General features: G+C 36.2%; 1 protein-coding gene across 2 annotated transcripts in view; it reads left to right on the forward strand.

Annotated features, from left to right (window-relative positions):
• The first annotated feature begins 3,368 nt into the window (after positions 1-3,368).
• The window catches only part of ING3 (inhibitor of growth family member 3), a 28,662-nt gene continuing 4,853 nt past the window's right edge, over positions 3,369-27,177 (forward strand). Inside the window, exons 1-11 of one of the 2 annotated variants that reach the window (XM_059171683.1) lie at positions 3,369-3,530; positions 3,777-3,848; positions 6,718-6,818; positions 8,775-8,840; positions 18,992-19,088; positions 20,651-20,722; positions 21,560-21,679; positions 21,958-22,115; positions 22,701-22,894; positions 23,848-24,040; positions 26,560-26,598. In XM_059171683.1, the coding sequence (XP_059027666.1) occupies positions 3,503-3,530; positions 3,777-3,848; positions 6,718-6,818; positions 8,775-8,840; positions 18,992-19,088; positions 20,651-20,722; positions 21,560-21,679; positions 21,958-22,115; positions 22,701-22,894; positions 23,848-24,040; positions 26,560-26,598 (1,140 nt within the window). In that variant the 5' untranslated portion in view covers positions 3,369-3,502. Of the gene's footprint in view, positions 3,531-3,776; positions 3,849-6,717; positions 6,819-8,774; positions 8,841-18,991; positions 19,089-20,650; positions 20,723-21,559; positions 21,680-21,957; positions 22,116-22,700; positions 22,895-23,847; positions 24,041-26,559; positions 26,599-27,177 lie in introns of those variants that run through there. The other variant, XR_009352951.1, reaches the window with a different exon arrangement.

A 27,177-nucleotide genomic window follows, 5' to 3' on the forward strand; every position in this document is an offset into this window, starting at 1 on the left:
AAGCAAATGTAAGAGAAGCACAAAGAGGCATCTGCAATATGAATCGCTTAGGAGGGGACTTAAGGGTCTTAATGATGATGGTAATAGTAGCTGGCACTGATCGCATCATATCATTTACCAGGCATTAACCTAAGCGCTTTGCATAGACAACATCATTTCGATCTAACACTAGATACTATGGCTATTTCCAGTTTACAAATCAGGAAATGGAGACAGAGTGTTAAATAACTTTCTCAAGGTCAGACAACTTGTGACTAGTAAAAAAGTGACAGATAAAGGGGGGGAAAGACAAGGAGAACCCTAGAGTGGCTCAGGAATTCCAAGCAGCCGGAGCTCGTGGACCGTCTATTTATTGTGCTGCAGATCGGTCATAATGCCTTCAGTTTCCAAGTCTCTTCATTCCCAATTTCAAATCCCAAAAGAGTGCATCCAATAGGCCCAGCTCTGGTTTGTCCCTGGTAAATTACTGAGCGAGGATCAGAAAGTGCAGTAATGTACTACAGATATGGACACCCCTATATATGAGCCATGCTGCCCAGAAACGTGGTAGTGGGGGTAAATGGGTAGCCACCCGAAGAAGCATCTCCTGTACAACCTAACAATGTTAGAAAGTATCATGTGTGTATGTGTACCATGTTCTGCAGCTGATATATGATCCAAGGATAAGAATTACATTCATTAAAATATATAGCATGTATGTTTTTATTATTTTTTGGTTTCTCTAAAGTGTGTATGTATATTCAATGAACTGGGATCCATCTATTATTTCATTTTCCTTAATATGGAAAACTCCCTGAAGAAACTCAGTTTTCACTGAAATGATAAGCCTTCAATTTCTATTACTCTTATTTCTCACAGCATGCTATTCTTGCTACCCTGAATAACCACCTGCTGAAAACAGTGAAACCTGCTAGATTAAAAAAAAAAATCAAATACACTGATGAACTGGTAAGAAATGAAGGAATTCTCAAAAAGGAACTAAAGAAAGAAAGAAAGCAAAATGAGAGGAACCTGAGAATAAGTAAAGGCCAAAGTGGGATGTTGCTAAGAGATTATCTGTCAAATTCTGGACACCTACAGCTCCTGCTTTGGTAGCTGTGCAGCATGCCAAGGTCAGGAAAGAAAGCCAAGAATTCATCTAAGAGTAGGAATCTACCATGGGGCAAATCTGAGGCCCCAAAAGGCTGCATTCCCAGTGTAAGCGTGAATGAGAAAGAGATTTGATGCACAAGTCAGTAAAGAAACATGGTTGACTTGACCTTGGAATCCAGAAAAGGAAGATAAAGTCTCTTCTGAGAATGTCCTCTGAGATTCAAATCCAAGCCACTTGGATCTGAGGCCAAATGAAATCTATCCGTGCAGTCCGAACACTTTAAGTGGAAAATTTAATCTGGTTGTAGGGTTAATGGTGCCTCCATGCAACTTGCAGAAGAAAATACTGTCTAGGAAAACTCAAATTTAACTCTGGCTTTAGAGAATCCTGACAGTTACAACCCCAGAAACTTGAGTGCAGAATCCAAAATCATAACCCACAAAGAAATAGACACCATGAGCAAAAGCTAGAAGAAACAACAAATAGCACAAAAGACCCATAAAACTTTCAGTTTGGGATTTAACAGACATAGAAGAACACAGACAATTTAATGTTTATCTTATGATAATATGTTTAATTTGTATAAGAATTAGAAAATGGTTCAAAAATAACTAAATAGAATTTTTAAAAATAAAAAAGCTATTTGAAAATATTGAGATGGACCATATGAAAGACCAAAAAAAAAAAAAAAAAAAAAAAAAGGAGGGGGGATAAAGTGAGAAAGTCTTAGAGATGTTCCATAGATATTCTAAGAGATAATGGAGAAGATGGAAAACAAGCAAATAGGAGAGATAATGGTTGGTAATTTTCTGCAAATTTTCCAGGACACTAATCCTGAGATGCAGCAATCCTTTAAAATCCTAAGCATGGTTTAAGCATTTTTTGAATGGTAAGAATGAAGAAGAGGAAGAAAGAAATGACTAGATCCCTAGATTCACCACTGAGAAACCACAAAACCATCCAACAAATCTCAAAGGCAGCCAGAAGAAACGAAGGGAGGGAAGGAGTGGAGGAGGAAGACTGAAAGCACTAGATTTTACATAAAAGCACAGAAAGTAAACTAGGTTAATTATTAGAATTGAGGTGAGTTTCCTTCGACATTCATCAATATGACAGATAAGTATCCCTACCAAGAGCAATGCAAAAAAATCTCGAGTATAAGAAAAGGTAAGGGAGGGCTAAAGGTGGAAACTCAAATGCATAAAATGTTTCAACTCCAATCTGAAAAATATAAAAACAGAACATTAAATTATGATCCAAAGACAAATTTTCCCAAAACACGAAAAGAGGTAAGACAGGTGGGGAAAAAAAAAAAAAAAAGAACGAAAGAACGAAATCCCCAGTCTTTACTGAGTGCAAACGTTTTTAAGAAAAAGGAAATTGACCAGTGAAGATCTAAATATATCAATGGGTGAGCAGTTTCGGGGAGGAGCCAAAAGGTAGAAAAAGACACAGCCGAGGACTATAGACAGCCAATACAGGCTATTCACTTAACATAATTAAGTTATTCTTAGGATAGTTCATTAGATATTAAGTCTTCATCCGTTATTTCCGCTTGCTCACTATTTCTTCTTTGGCGGGGGAGCCGGGGGTGCAGGTTCTACGTATAGCTTAATCACAATACGATGACGATGAGAGAGCGCAACATAAAATATGCAAGAGGCTGTCGAGGGCTATCTGTATCTTTTAATATGGGAAACTCATATTCACCCCCATATACTTAGCGACACTATTTTAGTTACAAGGAAGCCCACCAGACGTCCCATTTATATTTTTAGCAGTGTGATACCAAGGATAAATTCCAACAAAGAGTTCTATTTTAAACAATCCAAATCGTCCGAACTTTGCTGATTATTCTAGCGTCAGAACATTTTCTATTTGCTTAGCACTCTTTGAAATCTATGACTCACAAACGCCAGGACATGGAATTGTAGCAGTAAAGAACAGGTGAAAAGTTGTTCCTAGTTGTGTTCTGCAGGCGCATACAACTCCCGTCGTTCCCCGTGCAAAAATCAACAAATAAACAGAGGCACCGCATTTCAGATTCTCTTGCGCACCGTTCGCAAGGACGACTGGTTTTTGTAGTTTCTATACGGGTAACTGCCAAGCATATTAATCCTTGCTGGGAGGGAACCAAACTACACTTCCCATAAAGGCGCGGGGCCGGCCTCCGGTCGGCTTACGTCATTGCTTGAACCAACCAATGACAGCTCCGGGCGGCAGTGAGGCAAGCGCCGTCAGGCGCCAAAGTGGTTTTTTTTTTTCTTTTTTTTTTTTTTTTTTTTTCCGCCGAAGCTGAGCGGGTGCTGCTAGCGGAGGCGCCATATTGGAAGGGACAAAACTCCGGCGACAGCGAGTGACACAAATAAACCCCTGGACCCCCTCGTTCCCCCAGCTCTAAGGGCCGCGATGTTGTACCTAGAGGACTATCTGGAAAGTGAGTGGGCGGCGCTGGCGGGGGCCATCTGTGGGACCTGCGGGCGGGCAAGAGCGCGAGTGGACGGGCAGGCGGGATGGCGGGAGGGAGGGGGAGGCGGGGGATGTTTCTTTCTCACGGTAACTGGCAGCCTCGCTGTGGGCTGCCGGCTCCTTCGACCCCCCCCGACGCACGCACGCACGCAGTGACGTAAGCGCGTATTTTCGCCGTTGGCCCCGCCCCTCTGACGGACTCTTCCTTTGACAGTGATTGAGCAGCTTCCAATGGACCTGCGGGACCGCTTCACCGAGATGCGCGAGATGGACCTGCAGGTGCAGAGTAAGTCGGCGCGTTTGCTGGTCTTGGCCGCGCGCGTTCAGTGCCAGACTTACTTGCCATCGACTTCATCGCCTCTGCTGTTTGACTGTCCTCCGGCTCCCTGGCTAGTGCATACGGAGTTGTAAAAAAGAAAAGGCAGTGCCGAATCTTGCCTCTTGCTTTCCACGCTACTTTTCTCCTTGCTTTTTACAAGAGGAGGAGGCATTAGGGCACGTGTATGTGTTCCTTTCTCGAATTCAAGACTCTGCAATAAAAGTTTGTGTGCCTTCAGTGAGAACGTAGATACATGTCTTAATGCACATCGGTGTAAACGTTGAGAAGATTTTGACTTGAGCCCTTACGTGTGGAACATAGATTTCAGCATCTATATTTCTGTTAAAGTTCGTTCTACTCGAACATTTTCAAGAACGGAAAACAGAAGAATAGGTTATATGCGGTTGTTTAGTGACCTGGTGAACTTGGAATGTCAGATTTTGAAAAGTTACACCTTATAGGATACATTCTCACTTCTCAACAGGATGGTATTTTTTCAATCAAAATGAGTGAGGGAAATAGATTATACTGTAAAGGTTTCTATCTGTTGTAATAAAAATTTTGACTTTTCTTCTATCAGTGATAGCTTGGTAGTCTGGTTACTTTATCCCCAAAATTAACGTTGTTCTTTCATAGAGCAGTATTTGGTTTATCTGATCATTTTTCCTGTGACGTTTATAAAAAAGAGTTTATGGTTCAAAGAAGTAAAGAATCAGTGTTTATGGAGATAAGAAGGTAAATACTTAGAGCGAAGCTACACTTAAAATTACATTTAAAATGAGTACAAACTTAAGTCCACCATGCTCTAAAAGAACCTCACAAACCTTCCCCTTTTATGAAACGAATGTAAATAGCTGTTCCAATTATCTTGTAGAGCTACTACCAGATAAAATTAAGATTAATTTTATTAATTTATTTTATTAAAAATTAAGAGTGTGAAATGAATTATACATTACATAATTAACATGTACAATCAGGCTTACTCTTATAGCTGAATGTTACTCTGTTTAGATGTAGGTACTCCTTAATTAAATTGTATAAATGACAGTAATGACTTGCCTTCATGGGGTCTATCCTCAGGAAATCTGTTTCTTGATCCCATTTATTCCAGCTATGTTTAGGCTATATACATAAAATGTTTCTCATGCTTCCAGGTTTTTTTCTTAGAAAAGTAGAGGTGGAAGAAGATCTGGGTTTGGGGGTATAATTGGGAAGAAAGGGGTATCTTGGAAAGAGATCAGAGAACCAGCATTTCTTGAGGTAGCTAAGGACCTGTACTTTCTTCCCCTTTGCTTCTCTGCCTCCAGTCCCCCACAACATACTGCATACCCATTGTTCATTAATATACTTGTCACAGCCTCTTGTCAGTTTCATGTGGCCATGCTTAATACAAGGTGATATGATATGGAAGCCTTCTTTTATTCAGTGGATTATAGTGTCGAAGTCTGAATTGTGTATTTCTTTAGCTTGTTCACAAAATTGATTGTAGCTTTAATGTAGTCGAAATGCTAAAGTAGTATTGTCTGCAGGTTTTGATGTCAGATAGATCTGAGTTCGTATTAGGGTTTTCCTGACTTGTTTTTTGATCTTGACCATGGTTTTCATTGTCTATAAAATGAAAATTATCTGAGGATTTAAAATAACACAGATAAATTAGAACTTATAGTATTTGATACAAAGTAGGAATTCAAAAAAGGGTAATTTATTTTGTACTTCTTCATTGTTACTACAAATTTTACATTCTCTTGTGATTTGTACTTAGATTATGTAAATGAGAGGTTTTATAAACTTGCATTTTATAATAATTAGAATTTTCTTAAGTTAATAGGTGCTATGGATTAATAAAAGAGATTTATTTATAAAATTAGTTAGAGGGCGCCTGGGTGGCTCAGTGGGTTAAGCCGCTGCCTTCGGCTCAGGTCATGATCTCAGGGTCCTGGGATCGAGTCCCGCGTCGGGCTCTCTGCTCAGCAGGGAGCCTGCTTCCCTCTCTCTCTCTCTGCCTGCCTCTCTGCCTACTTGTGATTTCTCTCTGTCAAATAAATTAAAAAATAAATGAAATCTTTTAAAAAAAAAAAAAAATAAAAATAAAAAAAAATAAAATTAGTTAGAAATTGCTTATTTAAACAAAGAAAAATTTAAAAATCACTGTAAGACTTCTTAGAATCTTTAAAAACCTATTATTGCCCTGAAAATCTCCAAAAGTTTTTCCTTCACTTACATAACAGAATCACTTTTTTTTTAACTTTTCCTTTTTTACTAGACATGGAATGAGATGAGTATTCTTGGCACACACTTAGGGAAAAACTTATCTAGAATAAATAATACAGTGTATCAACTGAACAAATTATTGTAACTTCTACTTTCAAGTCATGATATGAAATGATGGAGTGCTTAAAGCCGTATAGTGGGAGGTTAAAATCTTTTTATTACTTTTTCTTATTAAAAGAAAGGTGAGGATTATCTATTGGTACTTTTAATAAGAAATTGTGCTTTAGCACATTCGGCTGATTTAATACCATTAGCTTTTGACCTGAAGGCTGTACTATTGAAATAATGTGGTGTAGAACCTATCTACGTTGTTCACTGCTTTGACTACTGGAAAAATTTTGAAATAACAAATACAATTGTTGGAGAAAATTGTAAGTTGTTTTTTTTTTTTTACAGGAGTATTTAAACCATTTACATAATCAAAGCATGACATATTTAAATAAGTTACTGGCCAAGTGAAAGAGTGTATGTTGTCAGATATTTTTTTCTTTTCCCAAATCAAAGCATGTATATTTAGTATATGAATTTAGTCATCTAAATATGAAATGTTTTTATTATGTCATAGATGCAATGGATCAACTAGAACAAAGAGTCAGTGAATTCTTTATGAATGCAAAGAAAAATAAACCAGAATGGAGAGAAGAACAAATGGCCTCCATCAAAAAAGTATGTTCAACATTCTGGATGATGTATCAGTAAATAGCGATGTCCTCTGAGAAAGATTTTAAAATGAAATTGTTTTCTGGATATCAAAATGAGGGAAAGTTATCAATGTTATTAAAGTTATCAATGGCTCTTTAGAATTTATATAATTTGTGTTTTAGAGCTTCAGGTGTAGCAATTTTTAATCATTTTGGTAATTTAAAATCTGTTTCAATAATTAACAACTTTTATTAGAGAATTATAGAATCATCAAAAGTCATATTTGTCTTTTAATTTATTTTATTCTGATTACAGCTAATTAAGCTTGCCTTGTCTTCACAGACATTACATTGCCTTCCAGTTTGGGCCACAAACTGGGGTGAAAATTAGCTTACCTTGAAGCTAGGTACCTAAGTTGGTAGAATCACAGAAGAACAGAATCTTAAGAGTTGAAAGGATCCTTAAAGTCTTTTAGTTTAAAACTCTAAATTTGTACATGAATGGAGACTAGAAATACAGAATTTCTTGTGTTTTGATTAGTTTATAGTACTTACATGTCTCTTCCAGATTAGAATGAGTATCAGATCTTTTCCCAAGATTGTCTGTAAATGTGTGACCCAGTAAAACTGGGGTACATTGGAAGAACTGCATAGAAGGCCTGGGTTTGGTCGTGACTGCCATTTAGCTGTGTGACATTGGATAGGTTCTTTAATATCTCTGAGTGGTAATGGCTCCCTTATCCCCAACCTTCTTAGAATTGTTCAAAGATCAACCGAGAAAGAAATTTGAAAACTACAGATTTAGAGTATTGTGTAATTTATTTTGCCACATGGGGGGAAGCCCAGAATTGGTTCTGGCTTGAAAGATACCTGGAGGCCCCATGTATATGGGTATAAATGTTATCTCACATCTATACAAGTGACCCTTGAACAGCCTGGGTTTGTACTGTATGGTTCTACTTATATTTGGATTTTGTTTTTCATAAATACGGAGCAGTACTGCAAATGTATTTTCTTAATAACTTTTTCTCTAGCTTACTTTGTCGTAAGAATACAGAATTTAATACATAAAATACGCATTAATTTGTTGTTTATGTTGTTAGTAAAGGATTCTGGTCGACAGTTGGCTATTAGCTGTTAAGCTTTTAGTCAGAAGCTTATATGTGGATTTTCAACTACATGGGGGACACCGTGTTCAATGGTCACCTCTTTAACACAAATCAGTCATCATCCCTTTAACCTATTAAGTTTTTGGTGTAGTACAACTTGGCTATACACTTAAAAGCCTGGTTCTCCATGAGAATTGATAGAATCATGTTTTTGTTTTTAAATGATTTGCTTATACGGAGGAGAAATCTAAAGTATAGGTTTAATTGTATGAATTAATACCTAACTTAAAATGAGAGTTAAAAAAAAATAAAAAGAAGAAAGAAAATGCAAGGTCCAGGGGTGACTGGGTGGCGCAGTGGGTTAAAGCCTCTCTGCCTTTGACTCAGGTCATGATCCCAGGGTCCTGGGATCGAGCCCCGCGTCGGGTTCTCTGCTCAGCAGGGAGCCTGTTTCCCTTCCCGACCTGCCTGTCTGCCTACTTGTGATCTCTCTCTCTGTCAAATAAAAAAATAAATTTTTTTTAAAATGGGGAGAGCAAATATTCTTTATAAATTAAATTGTAACATTTTCTGTGAAAGAAAGAGTATTTATTAGTTCACGTAACGTTTCCTAGCTTAGAGGCTATACTTGGACTGGTATTTAATTTTACTTATATCTTTTTTAGGAGCGCTGAGCATCTTCCTTTAATTCTTGGTCATTGTACATAATTTCTAATCCTATCCCATCCCCATCCTATCCTTAACTGGATTTTTATTGCTAATGTAGGGTGACTGACATTGAATGCAAGTTATGATAATGAAAATGCAGTTATATGTGCTGAATATACATATTTTCAAATTATTAATTTATTCTTGAAACTCTTTTTATTCAGGATTACTATAAAGCTTTGGAAGATGCAGATGAGAAGGTACAATTGGCAAACCAGATATATGACTTGGTAAGTGAAAATAATGTGCATGCTATGCCATAAGTACTTAAATTATGGGTTATGTCTTAAGTTTTGTTGGCTTAAATATTAATAGGAAGAATAGACTAAATTTTGAGGTACTGCTTTCTTCCTTTCATTTTCTTCATTTGAGCTTTCAGTGTCTATTTTTTGGTTTCTTTGTGGAGAGAAAACTAAAACTGTCAGAGTCCATAGTTTTAGTCGATAGGTCAAGAACCTTATGTTTTAGACAAATTTACATTATTATAAGATTTTAGCTGATGTTAGACTTTTTTTTTAACAAGAATTGGTGTTTAAATTTATTTTACTAATACTTATCTTAAGGTAGTGTATTTACTTACCTGATAAATCATCTTGAGGTTGTTTCTGTGGTAATAAAATACACATAAGACTACTGTGTTGACAAGACTTCTTAGTTGCCTGATTAAATGAAGAAGAGAATCATTTGAGTCCGTGTTAAGAGATAGTATTCAACTATCTATTAAGTGATGTCAAATAGGTAGCACTCACCAGCTGGCTCAGGTGGCAAAAATGGGAAACACTTGATTAAAAAAAGTTATTTTTTTGCAGTAGCAATACTTGCAAAGGTTTAAAATCACTATAAGACAAAAGCAGTATTTCTCAAACTGGTATGATTATGAAGCTCTCTTTTATGTAAAGCATCTTCTAAAATATATACTTTAGGAAATACTCATTTCTGATTCTGCTTCACAGCAAGTTAAAGCTAAAAACAAATGGACACTTATGGCTAACTTTAGCATATAGATTTCATATCTATTTTTATAATTTATCTGGATATAGTCTTATTACTGAACAAGTGTATATAAATATAAATGTTACTGGTTAGACACAAGATAAAAGAAGGTACATACCACTCATGGTATACATTGTAGATGATATAGAAGACTAGAAAACATTTGCCATGTGAAGCCATAGGAAATAGTTCCTTGTTCTCATACAGCAGAAATTTTTAATGGCTGTTATAACCTAGGCTCTTTTGTTCATGCAGTTATTTTGAAGACAATTTCATAAAAGATAAAATGCCTTAAGAAGAGAGTTAACTATAGCTTGATTTACTATGGAATTGAAAAAAAAAAGAAATTCTTAATTGTTTTGGTCTTGAATTATGTCTATAAACACAGAGAAAGACATTTATATTTGAATCCAAGAGAAATTTCTTTAGTAACATTGTGCCTCATGTTTAATGATTATATGTGTCAGTCTTTATTTAGAGACTGGCTGCATTTTATAGCATCTTATAGCTCTTTGGCTGTGCTTTATATTTTGTTATTTTAGTACTTTTTATAATTTAAAAAAATTCAGTGTATTTCAAACATTTAGAAAAATATGTCTAATATAAATATGTTCTCTTTAAATATGTGTGGATTTTTGGTGTGTATCTATCCATTATTTATGAACCACACTGTTTATTCACTCTTGTGCTTTGTATAATGGAGTTTTATCTGCACATAACAGAGGAACAAGGTGTACATACTACGAATGGCTTCTGTCCTCAAGGTGTTGGTAAACTAGTTAGGAAGACATGCACAAGTGAAGTGAGGAGCCTGTATAGAAACGTGGAATAAAGATTATTGCAGTTAAATATGAAGTATCTGGTAAAAGACTGAGCTAACTCATGTAGAGTATTGTTAACTTCTTAGAGGATATGAGATGAGTTTTGAACAAAATTTATTCAGAAGCTCTGGGACCTGGATTAGGTGTTGTATTGAGGGGAAAGCAGTTCACTCAGAGATATGGATAAACATAGAATGAAGACAAAACTTAGTAAATTCTTTGAATGGGATAGATCTTTTAGGCTAGGCTGTTAGGTAGTAAAAGGTGAGATAATGAATTGAACGAAATGTAATAAAAAGCAGGTGCCCAATATGGATCCACGCAACCATGAGTTCAACCACTTCACTGATAGCAGGACTTTGGATAAATTACTTAATCCCCAAATCTTAGTTTCCTTATCTGTAAAATAGCAATATTAATTTGTGCCTTACAGGAGGATTTCACATGTCTATAAAATGATCTTGGCTTGTAAGAGCGCCACGCTGCTTCCCTTTCGGCTCTGCCATGTGGCAGCCTGCGTCTTCCCCCTTCCCCCAGTTGTTTCCAGGACGCCGTTCTGTCTTTCGTTTACTCTTCCCCTTCCTTCCTCTGCCCTTCCTTTTTCTGTCCTCCCTGTCCCTTTCTTCTTGTGGCTTTTCTTTTCCTCTCCCTCCTTCCCGTCCTTCCTGTTTTAGCACTCCATATTAAATTGCTATTTCAAGGGATCATGACATCCTTAATACAAAAATCCATTCCTTTTTGAGACTTAATCGCCTGTACCGTGCTCCCATCTTCGTGACCTTCCGCGGCCCCTGTGGCTGTCCCTCCTAACGGTTGCTGTCTCTCAGGCCTCTGTCTGTGACCTGCATTGTTTCTTACTGTATTCAGGTGATTCTCCCACAGTCTCCTCCCATCTTCTACCCAACGCCAGAGGCCAGAAGACCAAGTGTCGCATGGTGAAGAACTGTTCTGTCAGATGCAGTTTTCCTCTCAGCCCCACACGCAACCCAAGCTGAGAAACATGCCTCCGTTAATTATCCGGTTGTTCTCTTAGTTTTGGCAGGTAGACATTAATGATTCCTCAAACTCAGGCTTCTCTTCCGAGCCTGTTCATCTTAACCGAGAATCCCCAGGCCCTGGAACTCAGTGTATTAATATTAAGACTTAACTCTTAGTCTCCTCTTTTCCTTCTCTCAGGAGAACCGCTGCTCTTCCGTCATTCGCATTAGAATACTGGAAGTCATCCCAGGCTCCTCCTCGTCTCTAGCTTCCCCACATTTCGTTCCTCAACATGTCTTGTTCATTTTATCGTCTAAATATTTCTCATTATCCCTTCCTCTTCACTTCTGCATCCTGCCACAGTTAAGAGCTTTAAAAAAGTTCTTCCATCTTTGCTTGGGAAACTTCCTCCATCTTTCATAATTCTGCACATGCAGTCTCTTCACTAAAATCTCCTTAATAATCTTGATATTTATGTCATTTATTTCGAGGAGGAGCAATTTCATCACTTAGAAAAGTCACACAAGAATGATTTAAACACAAGATTTTCCTCTCCTACAGATTATCTGTCGGAGGAGGCAGATCATAGCTTGATGGCGGCCCTGATATCCTCAGTGCCTCGGGCTGCTTCTGCTCCATTCCTCCTCTTTTCTGGACAGGTAGAAGAAGAATTGCAGTAGGAGATTACTCAGAAGGGCATATTTTTCAGTTCATTCAGCTCCTTTAAAAGAGCCTTTCTGGAAATCTTACCTACTGACTTCTGCTTATATCTTCTTGGCTCCCTGTAGCTGCCTCTCAAAATGTTGCTTACCAGGGCACATTGCCACGCCAGGTATGTGGGGTTCTGTCAGTAAGGAAGGAGGCTGTTGAGAAGGTACTTAGCACTTTGTGCCATACCCTACCCCTCAACAGAATCATACCACCTTCCAAATCATTGTTATTCCCATGATTTTATTATTGTTTGAATTAAATGGTAATTATTTATTTACCTTCTGCTTGTATGGTTGTATTATCCCCTACTATAAATGTCAAGATCTCTGTTTTAAAAAAAAAAAATTAGTGTCTTCAGACTCTACGGTAGTTATTTCTCTGTAAGTATTTGTTCAACAAAATCACCTAAATAGGTTAGTAGAAAGAAAATGACTCCTAAGTTATGAGTCTTAGGCATAGAGTTTAATGGTATCATTCTCTGCGTGAGATATTACAGTTGAGTGACATTTTCTCAAAAGATAATACAGTCACATTTAGTATGCGAAGATTGACTTGGTTTTGATGGACAAACAAGGGTAGGCTGCAGTATAAATAGTCCCATCTTTTCAAGGTATGATGTTAAACCAAGAGAAGTGCAAGTAATGTAATTCAAATTAGTTTAGTCTCCTTTATAGAATCATTCTAGCAGACCAAACAATTTTATAATCTGTGTCTTTGCTCAGATCTTTTTGGTATCGCTCTCTTTAAATGCTCTCCATTTTTTTTTTTTTTTTAATTTCTTCAGTTTAGATCCATTTCTTTGACACATAAGCTCATTTTGGAAGTTCTAAAACAGGCTTTATAAATGTGCCTTCAGCAAAAGAGGCATTTTAAAAAATATTTAGGCTTATTGTGAGTTACACGTTTTATTTAAATACGCTTTTTTTGTTGAAATACTTTTCACTTTATAATTACACGATATTTTTTGGCTATTCTCAGTTCCTTTGCTTTTAGAGAGATTCCTTTTAAATTATAAAAACATTTAGTAAACACTATTCGACCTTACTATACAAAGTAATGACAGTACTATTTTCACAAAATAAAAAAAGATTAGCTCTTCTAACTGTGGCTCTTGAGGGTATGTCAGGTTTGTAATCGTTCTGTATCCTCAGAACCTGGCCCAGTAGTTTGGGTGAGCAGTGAACAGAAGGACAAAGTAGACTTCTGAGGTGATCCGATCGAGCGTTTCCCAGACCTTAATATTTGCATCCCACCTTCAAAGTTTTTAGTTTATCCATATCGTATGTACATGTATTTACTAAGTAAATTTTAAAGTGAAATTTATTTAAGAATAAAATGTATTGGGGTGCCTGGGTGGCTCCATGGGTTAGGGTCTCTGCCTTTGGCTCAGGTCATGATCTCAGGGTCCTGGGATCGAGTCCCGCATCAGGCTCTCTGCTCAGCAGGGAGCCTGCTTCCCTCTCTCTCTCTCTGCCTGCCTCTCTGTCTACTTGTGACCTCTCTCTCTCTGTCAAATAAATAAATAAAATCTTTTTTAAAAAGGAATAAAATGTATTTATTTATCTGATGCTATTAGCATAAATGAAAAGTTAGCCTCACTTAACACAAATAAGTAATTATAAAATGTTAAAAAACAATGTCCAGCCTCTGTGGAATGCTTGTGCTTTGTGCGTGCACCACATTGCCAGGGTGACTTGTGGTAGTTGAACACTTTATGCTGGAGACTAAGAAATTTACTTTTGCAAGTAATTGCAGTTGAACATGAGGGAATTACTGCCTTGTTCACAGGGAGGTTACTAAATGGATTTACCATCTCATATTAGTTATATTCCCCAAAGTATCAACAGTAAATATCCAAGTGAAAGTCTTTATAAATAGGAAAGAGGAAATTAAATTCCTATAACATTAACATTTGAGAGCTTAGAAAGCTAAGTGCTTCAAAAGTGAGTGGGTGGGACATAGTATAAATGTATAATTACAGTAATTTTTAATCATAGATCGTTTATCCAATAGACAGTGGTACTTCTATTTATATACTTCTACATAATGAGAGAGTATACCTTTCATTCTTTTGGCAGATACTTCTAGAGCACCAGCGATGAGCCGTCACTTGTGCTAAGTGGGCATTAATGACACAGAGAAGGAATGAATATAGGCAAACTATTAAGTTAAGATTCATTTAGATTTTTGATAAGTGCTATGAAGGAAATAAATGTTGTGGAGAGAGGGATAAAGAGGAATTACTAGGGAAGCTGTTCAGAATGTAGTCAGCAGGAGTGGCATCGTCTCAGGAGGTGACATTTGAGGAGGTACTTGGAAAGTGAGAAGAGCCAGCTGCGGGAAGAGAGCATCAGGAAGAACACTACAGGGAGATGATGGACCAAGGGCCACGTCTTGAGGTGGGAGAGTGCTTGGCGGGGTGAAGCAGAGACAGGCCAGTGTGGTTGGTGGATAGTGAGGAAGGAAAAGGTGGTGCTAGGAGGGAGTCAGGCAGGAACCACCACATGCAGGGTCGTCTAAGCCAATGGAAGCAGTGTGTTTTCCTCTGAGGAGAGTAGGAGGCCACCTTAAACAGAGGAGCGAAGTGTACCTTAGAGGAAATCGTCTCTGTGCCTTTGCTTAAACATTGCATTGCTGTGGTAATTTCAAGTAAGCATGTATTATATTTACAGATTTTAATGTACAAGAATTAGATACATAATTATGTTTGATTTTGCCCCTCAATGTTTTACATAACATGGTATTTCATTGTATTATTTACTGTTAAAATCAGTAGTACATTTTTTATACCTATGACAGTATTGTACTGGTTACTCCATTTATTAAGGAAAGATTAGACTGCATAAATATCCACAAATGAAGAGACTGGTGGAATTAGAGATTCAGTAGAGCAAACCGAAAGTTTAGTTATCTCAGTGGTTGTTTTAGTGGAAATAAGCAACAACAAAAAAGCTATCCTATCAAAATAATTTCCTTCTAGAATCCTGATACTCTTAGTCATTAAACACTTATTTGTATTTCTCAACGAGATGTCACTGTCATCAGGCTGTATTAGATTACAATACCTAATAAAGTTGATTTATGTGTACTTATAAATTGAGCTTTTAGTTAATGCTTGAATGATTTTAGTCTCATACTGCTCAGTACCTTTGAACTTGCTTCTTTTTTATATCCTGGCCTATTACTGAGATGATTATATTTCAGGTGTACATTTTACCTATATATTGGAGAATTCTTTATCTGATACTCTGATTAAAGAAATATATAAGTTTGGCCTTTTGACTTGTCTCCTATCCTTATTGTCTTTTAGGAAGGTTATATGTAGTTTATATGCTAAGGCCTCAAATATTTGAGTCAGCCTAAACATGGATCAGATTTTCACCTATTTTAAATATAATTCAGAGATGTGAAGAATCATTTTCATGACTTAACAGAGAAATAATTTGCCATCATGGTTCCTTTTTCTTCTCCAATTTAATCCTCTTTATTCACTATTACCAGATCTTCTCATAGTTAGAAATTTAACTGTCATTGCCATGGATTTCACCTTAGAACTTTATAGAATAACTTGTGTTCATTCTGAAAGGGCAAACTAAATATTTAAATTTTAGAATTTAACGGTATTGGAAGCCATAAATCATGTAGAAACTTTTTGAAAAGCTGTATTTAGTTCAGTTTGGGTGCATCAGTGACATCTTAAAATATGAATATTGAGACTGGGAGTCAAAAGAGAAAGAATAAAGGATTACAACTCTATGCTAAAATGTTAAAATATGAGGATTTTTCCGTTTCGTGCAGAGGTGCCAAATGTGACTTATCTTTGTGATCATCAAGATGTTAACAAATAATGTTGACAGAATTTCCTTTGGCTCTGAAGAGGTCAGAAAGAAGAGAATTGATTTAAAATTAAAGCAGTTGTATTTTGGGTTGTGAGGTATGATTTGGGTCCATAGAATAAGGAAGCTTTTATGGCTAGTATTTATTGACATAAAGTGGGGAACAAATCAGTAATTAGACTCTGTGGTCAGCCTTGTGTTAGGAGTATGTGGTTAATAGAAAATCTCTCTCAATTAGAGTACTACCCTCTCTACTACTATAAATCAATCTTATGAGGTCAGGTATATGTGGAGGAGTGGGGTAATTTAGGTTCTTGCTTTGCCTGATACCTTTGGGGCCATTATGGTAATCTGCCAGATTAGGAACTTTTGCCCCTTCAGAATCATGGGGGTAGAGTAGATGTACTCTACAGGTTTCAGGAAAGTTCAGCCATAGCTCTTGCTATGGCTGTTTAATGCGTTGAAGTACTCTCTTGCTTCATAGTTTGAGTTAAACCTTGTAGTAAGCTTTCTAACTTCTAATTTGATTTAGTACAGTAGCAGTGATTCTAAGAAAAACAGTCCTCATTGCCTAATAATTGCTTCTAATATTCATCAGTTCATAATCTTTTTTTTACCTACCAAGAGGTAGGAATGACTGGACCCTCTTTACAAAGCTGTCTACCACAATGTGGTTTATGCTTTTCAGTATTTAATTACATATTTGTTTTTAGAATTATTAAGTCTTTGACTTCTATTCCTTTTTCGGAGCTGCTAGTATTGAAAATTCCGTCATTATTTTCCATGCTCTCATGTGTAACAATCCCTGTCAGTACTATCTTTAACACACTGAAGCAGTTCTTCAACGCTGGGGTGGAAGGAGTTGGGAGAGGGTACATGATGTCTTCATTTCTGACTGCATCCTCCTGACCAGCACTTTAACATTCTGCCTGTCTATACTGTAGATTACTGTTGTAGACCACATCATGCTTTTACTTTTTTTTTCCTCCCTCTGAGAATCTTGTTTGTCTTCCTGTCTCTATTCATTCTTTAATTATTAATTTTTCTTTCCATCTATTTGAAAACAGTACATTCTTCACCCTCTAACTCATTTACCTCCTTTGTGTCTACCACAGCCCAAGGTTATATATGTATTTTTTATGTACTACTTCTAATCCTTTTCTAGCTGTTTCTTATTTGCTACATCCAGGGTATATATATTTTAAAACATTTATTATGTTAAAAAGCTCACATAAATCTTGATTTGTCAGCCAAATTTGTAATTCCTATGAAAGCAGGGATTCTCTCTCATTTTTCATGTATTTTCCATTTAACCCAATGCCAAGCACAAATCTCAATATTGTAGGTAATAAAGGTGGTGGAATATTTTCATTGCATTAAGTGGTCTTGGAATTTAAATATGAGTACTGTTTCTGACTTCCCTTGAGATTAAATTTTGACAATGTAGGAGATATTCTTGAATAACTGAGGTCTGTGTTCACACTTAATTAATTGGAAGGGAGTTTCCATTAAAGGATGCTCAATTACCTGCATGTTCTTTGAATAGGAGCATTTGTCCATAATACATGCCTCTATAGGATTTTAAATATTGTAATTTTAGATTCTGCCATACTCTGAACAACAACTTGCGTGTGAAGATGGACAGAAAAGTGGGTTTCAAGTTATTGAAAAGTCACTAACCAGTACCCCGCTGGGTGCTGTTATATAAGAAATATAAATAACAAGAAACTATTTTATTTTTCAATTTGAATTATATTATTCTGAGTTAAAGAAAAAAAAAACAGTTGGCTGCTACATGCAGAAGTTCAGAGGACAATGTTGGGTATAAATGGTGAAGAACAATTTATTACAAATAGATCAGAGTTAAATCCCTTTTCCATAATGCATTAGCTATTGCCTTTGGGCATGTTACTTAACCCTTCTGAGCCTCCGTTTCTTCACTTACGAGATGGAGACAGTAATAACCTATGTCAGAAGATTAGTGCATGGGCTAGAAAAGATAGAACATCTAATGCACCACGCACATTTCATGGCATCTAACGCACAAAATTGTCTTTTGCTACTTTTCTACCCATCTCCTTCAATTTAGGTATACATTATTTCATTCTTACTTAATTTTTTTGCCTTCATGATGAATCATAGATACTTTGATATTTGTAAGAAAGTCACTCTTAATTATTTAATAATGATCCATTGCCAATCAAGAGTTTGATAAAGATGTTGTCAATAATATAACAATATTTTTCAGAAAATTTGTTTTCTTTTTTCACTTATAGTGGCAAATTTGAAAAAGTATTGAAAAATATTTAATATTAACCTTAAAAAATTAAGACTTAGTTGTTCTTAGTTGGAAGTATCATATAATTTTCTGAAATCAGTCAAAAGATTTGTAGTTGAATGAGAAAATAAAATTTGCCACCTTCACAAGGGCTGTAGTATTATCAATAAAACTATTTTAACCAAGCTCTTTGGGGAATGGAGTTTTCTGGCTAAAAAACCCCTTTGGTTTCAACCCTTTGCATAAATGTTTACAAGTATAATGGTTTACTTTTCTGCCTTAGAGAAACATATGTGTAGAATATAGTAGCCTCTTTGTTTATAGACTAAGGATCTTTCATTTTTCATTCTAAGTAACAGTTATAGTATGGCAGAGTGGTGGATGGCCTTACTATAAGTAGGAGGAGATTAGGTCGAAAGTAATCCCAGGGTACACTATAAAAAGTTACCAACCCTCCCGCACTTCCTCCCACCTCAAATCCCAAGTCTCAGTATTGTTTAGTTTCACATCTCACTTCTTCTGAAAGTTTTCTAACAAATTGTGATTCTGGTTTCTTAAAACTTCAAATTTATTACAGGAGGCTTGAATATTATTTCACCTAGCCCTCATTTCATAGATTAAAATATTGAGGTGTAGGTTCATTGACTTGCTCAAGGATACTAAGCAGATGCACTAAAAGAAATAAAGATTTCGTTTCCTCATTAAACTGACACTTTAATAGTGTCCCAAATTTTGGTGGTTATCTTTGATCTTCTTTGAAACAGGTAGATCGACACTTGAGAAAGCTGGATCAGGAACTGGCTAAGTTTAAAATGGAGCTGGAAGCTGATAATGCTGGAATTACAGAAATATTAGAGAGGCGTAAGTAAAATTTACAGTTTTCCATCGATGTTGGACAGCCCATGTGCAAATCGCTGAGGAGACACTTGTCCCATGGAGACTTCTCAGATGGTGTGCTTCTGTAGATGGTGGCAGCCGGGTGGGACAGCGTGGACTCTAGCAGCCAGAACCCTTTGGGTTGGATATGGAGACAGGTGATACAGGATATCCTACACTCACTCTTTATTAAAATCACATACTAAGTCATTCCATTTTTTAATATGGATATGTTAGTAAGATGAGTGATGAGAATAAAGATTTAAAGAAATAGAACGATCTAGAAAGAAGTTAACCATCTGTCATTAAACGTATGGCCTTTGCTCTGCCTGCGGATACACTTAAACTCTGAGGGAGGCTGTTGTTTTTTCTCCCGAAGAACTGCCTTAAGGCTTTTCCTCAACTGAAGATTTAGTTGATTCCAAAGCGTTTCCTTTTTTTCTCAAAGAAGTAAATTTTTTCTTATCACTAAGAAACAGTTTAATATTTCCTTGCAAGGTTCTACTTGATCTCCTGTTATAATTTACCTTTATTCTTTTTTTTGATGCATTTCTTCAGCAAGAGCATATACCTGTTTGTACACACTGATAAAAAATTTCTTTAATGGTGTTAAATCATGTGTATATGTACACACTCCCTAGAATAAGGGAACAACCTAATCATGAATCCGTCTTGGTATCCATAGTGACATCTTTGTATTCAAAAGTAGATCTATCACTTCAGATGATCATCTAATTTATTTGTGATACTTTTATTCCAAGAAGACCCTATCTGAGAATAATAAGTATTTTGAGACAAGATAAAATATTCTATAGCTGTTCTAGTTTTTTTTTAATGCTAATAATAGCTGTGAATAACAATAATTCATGCCTATTCAGTACTGCAAAAAGGTTAATGAAGCATCCTCTTTAAGGACACAGACACACAAAACTGAATGAAATTGAGTCATAAAATCTACTCCATCCTGTACCCTGCCATAATTTCATCTCAAGGGATCAAGATAAACCCAGAAAACTTCTTAAAAGTATTTAATGCTTGGCGGTAGAGATTCTGTGCCTAACTTCTTTTAGGAAGTCTTTACTATCATACGTTATTTTAACGATCAAAGAAATTTTCTTTCATATAGTAATGTCCCATCACCTAATACTTTAGGATCTTGCATAGAAAGGTCTTCAACCCAGTATAACTAGTTTAAGTTTTTCAGATCTTATCAGTAATGGAGTTATAAGATCCATTCATCCACTTATGTGGTACCTACCCGCTGCCCTGAATTCCCCAATTAGACATTAACATGCCTTGAGCTGTTTCATACTTAAAATGAATAGTAAGAAGTAGATTACTTATTATTTAGAAAGAGGATGAAATTGGCTCAGTGCGAAATTGGCAATGGTTATTCTCTGTCATGTTTGATGAAAATGACACAGGGATATGCATCAGGGCTTGCCAGTCCTCTTCTAGGTGAGGGTACAGAGTGCCTGTAGTTGATTGACCAATAAAGTTCTGCTTGACATTGAATGGAGATGTATCTCTGTGCCTTTATTTTTTAGGATCTTTGGAATTAGATACTCCTTCACAGCCAGTGAACAATCATCATGCTCATTCACATACTCCAGTGGAAAGTAAGTTTGGTTTAGGGCAGCTAAAAATTTCAGTACAATTAAAAACTCATTATATTGTCTGTATATTCTTTTCATTTAGCCCCATACAACCAATTGAGAAAAATATCTTTCCCTTCCTTTTATTTTGTGAGAGCTACATTTTCCTTACAGTTCCTGGTGGACTTACCTTCATCATTTGGGAAAAGTATATTTGATTTGGGAGTAGAGTGTTTGCTTTTTCTGGAATACATTAAGGACAAATGGATGGTATTAGTAGCAGCATATACTTCCTACACACAGACACCTGATTCTCTCTAGAGAGTATTATAACCCAAAACAAATGAGAAAATACATGGTGGTGGGCTCTTTGTTTTTTTTATCTTCCTTGCTTCTCCGGTGCTTCACCTACTGTTTGGCATATTAAGAAGGCCTCAAATGGTTGGTGGTTTAGTGAGTAAATGGTTGGTTGGATGTTGGCTGATTAGAAGACTGTATGTGTAATTTGTGACAGATCAATTTGATATGAAAGAAGGGCTGGTTGAAAACTGTTCAAAATTGTGGATAATGTTTTGAAAACAAACTTCCTCTCATGTTCTGTGTAAAATCACGGTGCATTGTGGGTTATCTGCAGTACTTTGCTACTGAAGTTTTCTTTTTTAATGTGTGGGAAGGCTACTCTTAACAAAATAGGTGATCCAGACAGTTCTGCTTGTCCCATCCTCCAAGAAAACATATTGTTCTGTATTCCACCGAAGAACTCAGAACATAACATACTTGTTTATAGCTGAATGAAAGTATTATGTCTTGTCCATAGTCCTCTAAAGTTTAAAAACACATAAATTCTTTATTTATATTCAGAAAGGAAATATAATCCGACTTCTCACCATGCAACAACAGATCATATTCCTGAAAAGAAGTTTAAATCTGAAGCTCTTCTATCTACGCTTACATCAGATGCCTCTAAGGAAAATACACTAGGTAAGTTCAGTATTTCAAATAGGAATGTTTGTGTTTTGTTTGTGTTAAAGGGGAAATGAAAGCATTCAGGATTAGCGAACCATACAGATTTTTTTTTTACTTGGTTATAGTCTACAGATGGGGAAAGGAGAAAAAGGAAAAATGGGACATGAAAATTTGATGGTGGCATGAAAATGTTAAGTTTAATGATTATATCTGTACTGGGAAATAATGTATTTTACGCTCACTAACATCGTGTTCTCTCCAACCATTTTTATTTCTTCTTTAATTTGACATAGGGTGTCGAAATAATAATTCTACAGCCTCTTCCAACAATGCTTACAATGTGAATTCCTCCCAGCCTCTGGCATCCTACAATATTGGCTCATTATCTTCAGGAACCGGTGCAGGGGCGATCACCATGGCTGCAGCTCAAGCGGTTCAAGCCACAGCTCAGGTAAAAAGGATGAGGTTTGGAAATAGCAGGTACATTTTGTCTGATGCATTGGTAAACTCTAGTAGAAACAACCAGATGTGAACAGAGTAGTGTGAACTCTACACTGTAGAGTTTCATTTTTACATCATGGTTTTATGATACCTGACATTTTATTTGATGAAACTTATGTGTATTAATTTACCTGATTGATCATGAAAAGTAACAAATATATTGGTGCCAGCTCGTGCCGATCCCTCATGAGGTGTGTGTTGTTGACCGTGAGTCCCGGCACCTGTGAGGACAGGACTTGGTCCTCCCTCCTGGTGCCAGGAGTCCTCCAAACGCCTCACAACTCACACCGCCTTAATGTTTGTTCACCGCTCTACAGTTTGTATTCCAAATTAAGTTACCAGTTCTGTAGCTCCCTCCTAACCGTAAAAACCGATTTTAAATCTTTACATAAAATAGCTGAAATGACAGTGATGAAAATAATGGTTTAAACAAAATAATATTAGATAAACTAACATAATACTCTAAGTAGTAGGACTGAAAAAGAAAATCTGCATATATATGCGTATTAATATTATCAGTGAATGTCTGTTTAAGATGAAAGAGGGACGAAGAACATCAAGTCTAAAAGCCAGTTATGAAGCATTTAAGAATAATGACTTTCAGCTGGGGAAAGAATTTTCAATGCCCAGAGAAACAGCTGGCTATTCATCATCTTCAGCACTCATGACTACATTAACACAGAACACCAGTTCATCAGCAGCCGACTCACGGAGTGGGAGAAAGAGCAAGTAAGTTGCATTGTTACAGTAGCTCCTGTACCTTTACTATAAGGTATGCCCTATAGCTCTACTAAGTGTGCAGTCGGCTTGGCATCTGGTGGGGCTTGGGTATGTGAAACAAAGGTAGGTATCATGGATCTGGATGAACTTGAGGGAGGCAGGAAGAGATGACGTAAAATTTGTAAAATTTATAAAATTCATAAAATTTAGTTAGCATATAAATTTTGATAAATTACTTGTGAATTTTAACGCTATTTCCTGTCTTGCACAGGTAAGTGTTCACATGTCTGTTGATGGTCATGATCATGACATTTTCATTCACACCGCCGTACTCTGGAGGAGTAAAGTCTTTAAAAGGTTTTAAAGTCTTTACTCTTTCTAGAGTCTTAAATTGGGTAGAAATAACTTCTGCTTACTTTCTTTTGTTCATTAGGATAAGCCATTTTATGGAACTTTTTTCCTTTATGACCCCTTATTCTGTTATGTGTTTAATATAAACTAATGCAAAATCTAAAATACAAATACACAAAGGCAGTTGATGAGATGATTTTGATGAAGAGTATTCAGTTTGCTTAAAAATACAAAGAATGTCTGCAAGATAGCCTTAACTAATACTAGTTCTTCAAACTATTACCTGAAATTTAAGTCAATGTTAAGTAGTAGTAGATTAAAAAAATTATCGTAAAAACATAGCTTGAAAGAATTTTTTTCAATATCTTTATTCTCCAGAAAACAGAAAATGTCAAACAAAAATTAACTGTTACGAATATTTTTGCTCTTTGTTGCTGTCAACAATTGTGCTTTTAAATCTGTATATCAAGTTAGTTCAACTTCATGTTAAACGTTAATTTACACGCTTAGTGTCATTTCATTTCATACCACTCATTTAGGAATTATTGTCCCATAACTTCTGGATGCTGAGCCAATGAAACTGATACTGTTTTTTTTTTTTTTTTTGTCAGAAACAACAACAAATCTTCAAGTCAGCAGTCCTCGTCTTCCTCCTCCTCCTCTTCCTTGTCGTCATGTTCTTCTTCATCAACTGTCGTACAAGAAATCTCTCAACAAACAACGGTAGTACCAGAGTCTGATTCAAACAGTCAAGTTGATTGGACTTATGACCCAAATGAACCACGATATTGCATTTGCAATCAGGTAAAATGATATGTCTATACAAGCATAATCTGAATAAAATAGAAATCAGAGAGCTATTTCATTTTTTAAAATATTCTTTCTTCTCCAGTTAAAATACTTTTGCTTTCTTCTATAATTTTCTTCTGCTCTTTGCAAAATCACGTTTGCTGTAAATACAAAGAGTGTAAAGAAATGCGTAAGTCACCCATGCTCTCAGCCTTTGGATATAACCTATAATTAGACAGTTTGGTTTATCACTACTGTATACCCCACATGCGTGGTGTCTGAGTCTGCTCAGGCTGCTGTGTCAAAATACCACAGACTGGGTGGTTTAAACAGCAGAATTCTATTTTCTCACAGTTTTGGAGGCTAGGTAGTCCACTATGAAAGTGCTGACTGGGAGTGCTGGGAGGACTTTCTTCCTTCCTGGCAGAGGGCCCCCTTCATGCTGTATCCTCATATGGTGAAGAGAGCTCTGGTGTCTCTTCTTATAAAGGCACCAGCTCTGTTGGATTAAGATTCCACCTGTCTGAGCTCATTTAGCCCTATCTCCAAACACAGTCCTAGTGGGGGATACGGCTGCAACACAGGTTTGGGGGAGAAACGCAAACATTCAGTCTCTTACACATATGTACACACAGATGTGCATGTGTGTGTTTGTGTGTGTATGTATATGTGTGAATTTGACCAGTTGGATCACAGTGTATTCTTTCTATAATGCTTTTTCATAAAGTCATGTGTACTGAATATCATTTTTCTTGAAGTAATCCTTTAAAATTTTTTCACAATTATGTGTTATACTGTGTGTAACTTTTTTTTTTTTAAGATTTTATTTATTTATTTGACAGAGATCACAAATAAGCATAGAGGCAGGCAGAGAGTTGGGGGGGGGGGAGCAGGCTCCCCGCTGAGCAGAGAGCCCCATGCGGGGCTTGATCCCAGGACCCTGGGATCATGACCTGAGCTGAAGGAAGAGGCTTTAACCCACTGAGTCACCCAGGTGCCCCTGTGGGTAACTTTTTAAACCAGATTTAGCTATAGGTTTTTGTAGTGGTTTTAATTTTTTTGAGATTACAAATAACATTATGGTAGGCATTTTTTTATGTACCCATTTTACACATCTAATTTCTAAGATAATCTTTTAGAAATAAAAGTAAGTTAAAATATTAATTGCAGACTACCAGATTACCTTCTGAAGTTCATTTTCAAAACCTGATGAGCATGCCTGTTTCCTAAACTCTGTCCAGTGCTGGATACTATTTTGTTTCAGAAACCCTATACCAGTTTGATAGTTTTATATCACACAGTGATTTCAGTTTACCTTAGTAGTAAAATTGGACTCTTTTTTGGCTACTTTTATTTCCATTATGAATTGACTCATTGGTGTTGGCTGATTTTTCTATCACTTTTGTCATGTACATTATAAATACTTTGCTTGGTTTAGTTTTTTATTTTGTTTTTAATTCTGAAATTCCAGTTTTATGGCTGTTAGTCTTTTTCTTTATGAAGTCAGCTGTGGGTTATATGCTTATTAAGAAGATCTCCTTGCCTTTTCCCCGTATAACTGTGTCTTGCATTTTTTTTCTCATTTGCAAATGGCTTTGTCTAGCTCTTGATATACTTCAGTTTCTACATGTTTAAATCTTTAATCCATCTGCAAAAAAAAAAAAAAACCACTTTAATCCATCTGCAATTTATTGTATTTATGGTGCAAGTTGGCAATCTAATTTTTGAGAATTTGCCATTTAAGAGTAAGAGACTGTTAGGTTTTCTCCTGTCACCTGACAAACATTTTTTTAAAATCAGTTATTAAGAAAATTCTGTACAGATCCTGGTAGTAAAAATAGATCACCTAAAAAAGAACAAAATCAAATTCACCCTGGATTTCTCATCTATAACACTAAAAACTAGTTGATGAAATAGATCTGTAGAGCTTTGAGGGAAGAATCTGAGTGCCCCCCAAAAATTGTTAACCAGAGTCATTCATATGTGTAGAACCATATACAGATATGCTCAATCATGCAGAAAATCAGATAGTATGCCATCTGGTCATAACCCTGTCTGAAACATTTCTCTGTCCATTGTGAACTTAAATTAATTCAAGAATTAGGAAGTTGTATTATAAAGTGCTGGTGATGAACAGAAGAAGGAAAAATGTGAAAGGGCAGATAGTAAATTGGTAATAAGTTTAGAAGTTTCAACTATTGACTGCGAAAATATAACTGACCCAACATGACCCAAGAAAAAATAGAAACCTTAAGTAAGTAAGTAACCCAAAAAGAAACTTAAGGTCTTACAAAAGAAACCACCCACAAAGGTAATTTGTCAAGGTTCTTTCAGATTTTCAAAGAGAACATAATTTCTGTGTATTTCCCCTCTGTGCTATAAATCTTTATAAACTCTTTACTAAAAAACTATATACCCTATTTCTTAATGCAATTGTATATTCCTCTCTGTTTTCTAACAGTATCATCAACAATTTGGATTTAGATGCTTGTCGCATAGTCATAATAAAAAATATTTACTTTTATTTTAACTAGGTATCCTATGGTGAGATGGTGGGCTGTGATAACCAAGATGTAAGTATTAAATTTTTCTATTTAGGAATGGAAAAAAAAATCACAAAATATTATTACTTAAACATTTTTCTTATTTATGGTATCACTCAGTCTGTGAAAACAAGTCTGCAGTTATGTTAATTACCTTATATTAATGCTAGAATATTTCTCTCCAAAACACAGTAGTGTCCCTTCATGTGCTCCCAATTCAAAACTCTTTTAAAGCTAGTTTTGGGTTTGTTTGTTTTTAAGATTTTCTTTATTTACTTGACAGAGAGAGAAATCACAAGCAGAGCAGCAGGCAGAGAGAGAAGGGGAAGCAGGCTCCCTGCTGAGCAGAGGACCCGATGTGGGGCTTGATCCCAGGACCCTGAGCTCATGACCTGAGCCAAAGGCAGAGGCTTAACCCACTGAGCCACCCTGGTGCCCCTTAAAGCTAGTTTTATAGTTTCGTCTGCAGATTATAAATCTCAAAAGGTGATACATTGTGTGAAAATTAAAAACATCCTCCACCTCCTTTGCTAAATAATACTGTGTTGACTAGAATCCAGTTCACTTACCACAGTGAAGAACTAGAGCTTTAAAACAGTACATTGTGTC

The sequence above is a fragment of the Mustela lutreola genome, chromosome 4, assembly GCF_030435805.1.
Source record: "Mustela lutreola isolate mMusLut2 chromosome 4, mMusLut2.pri, whole genome shotgun sequence".
Classification (NCBI taxonomy): domain Eukaryota; kingdom Metazoa; phylum Chordata; class Mammalia; order Carnivora; family Mustelidae; genus Mustela; species Mustela lutreola.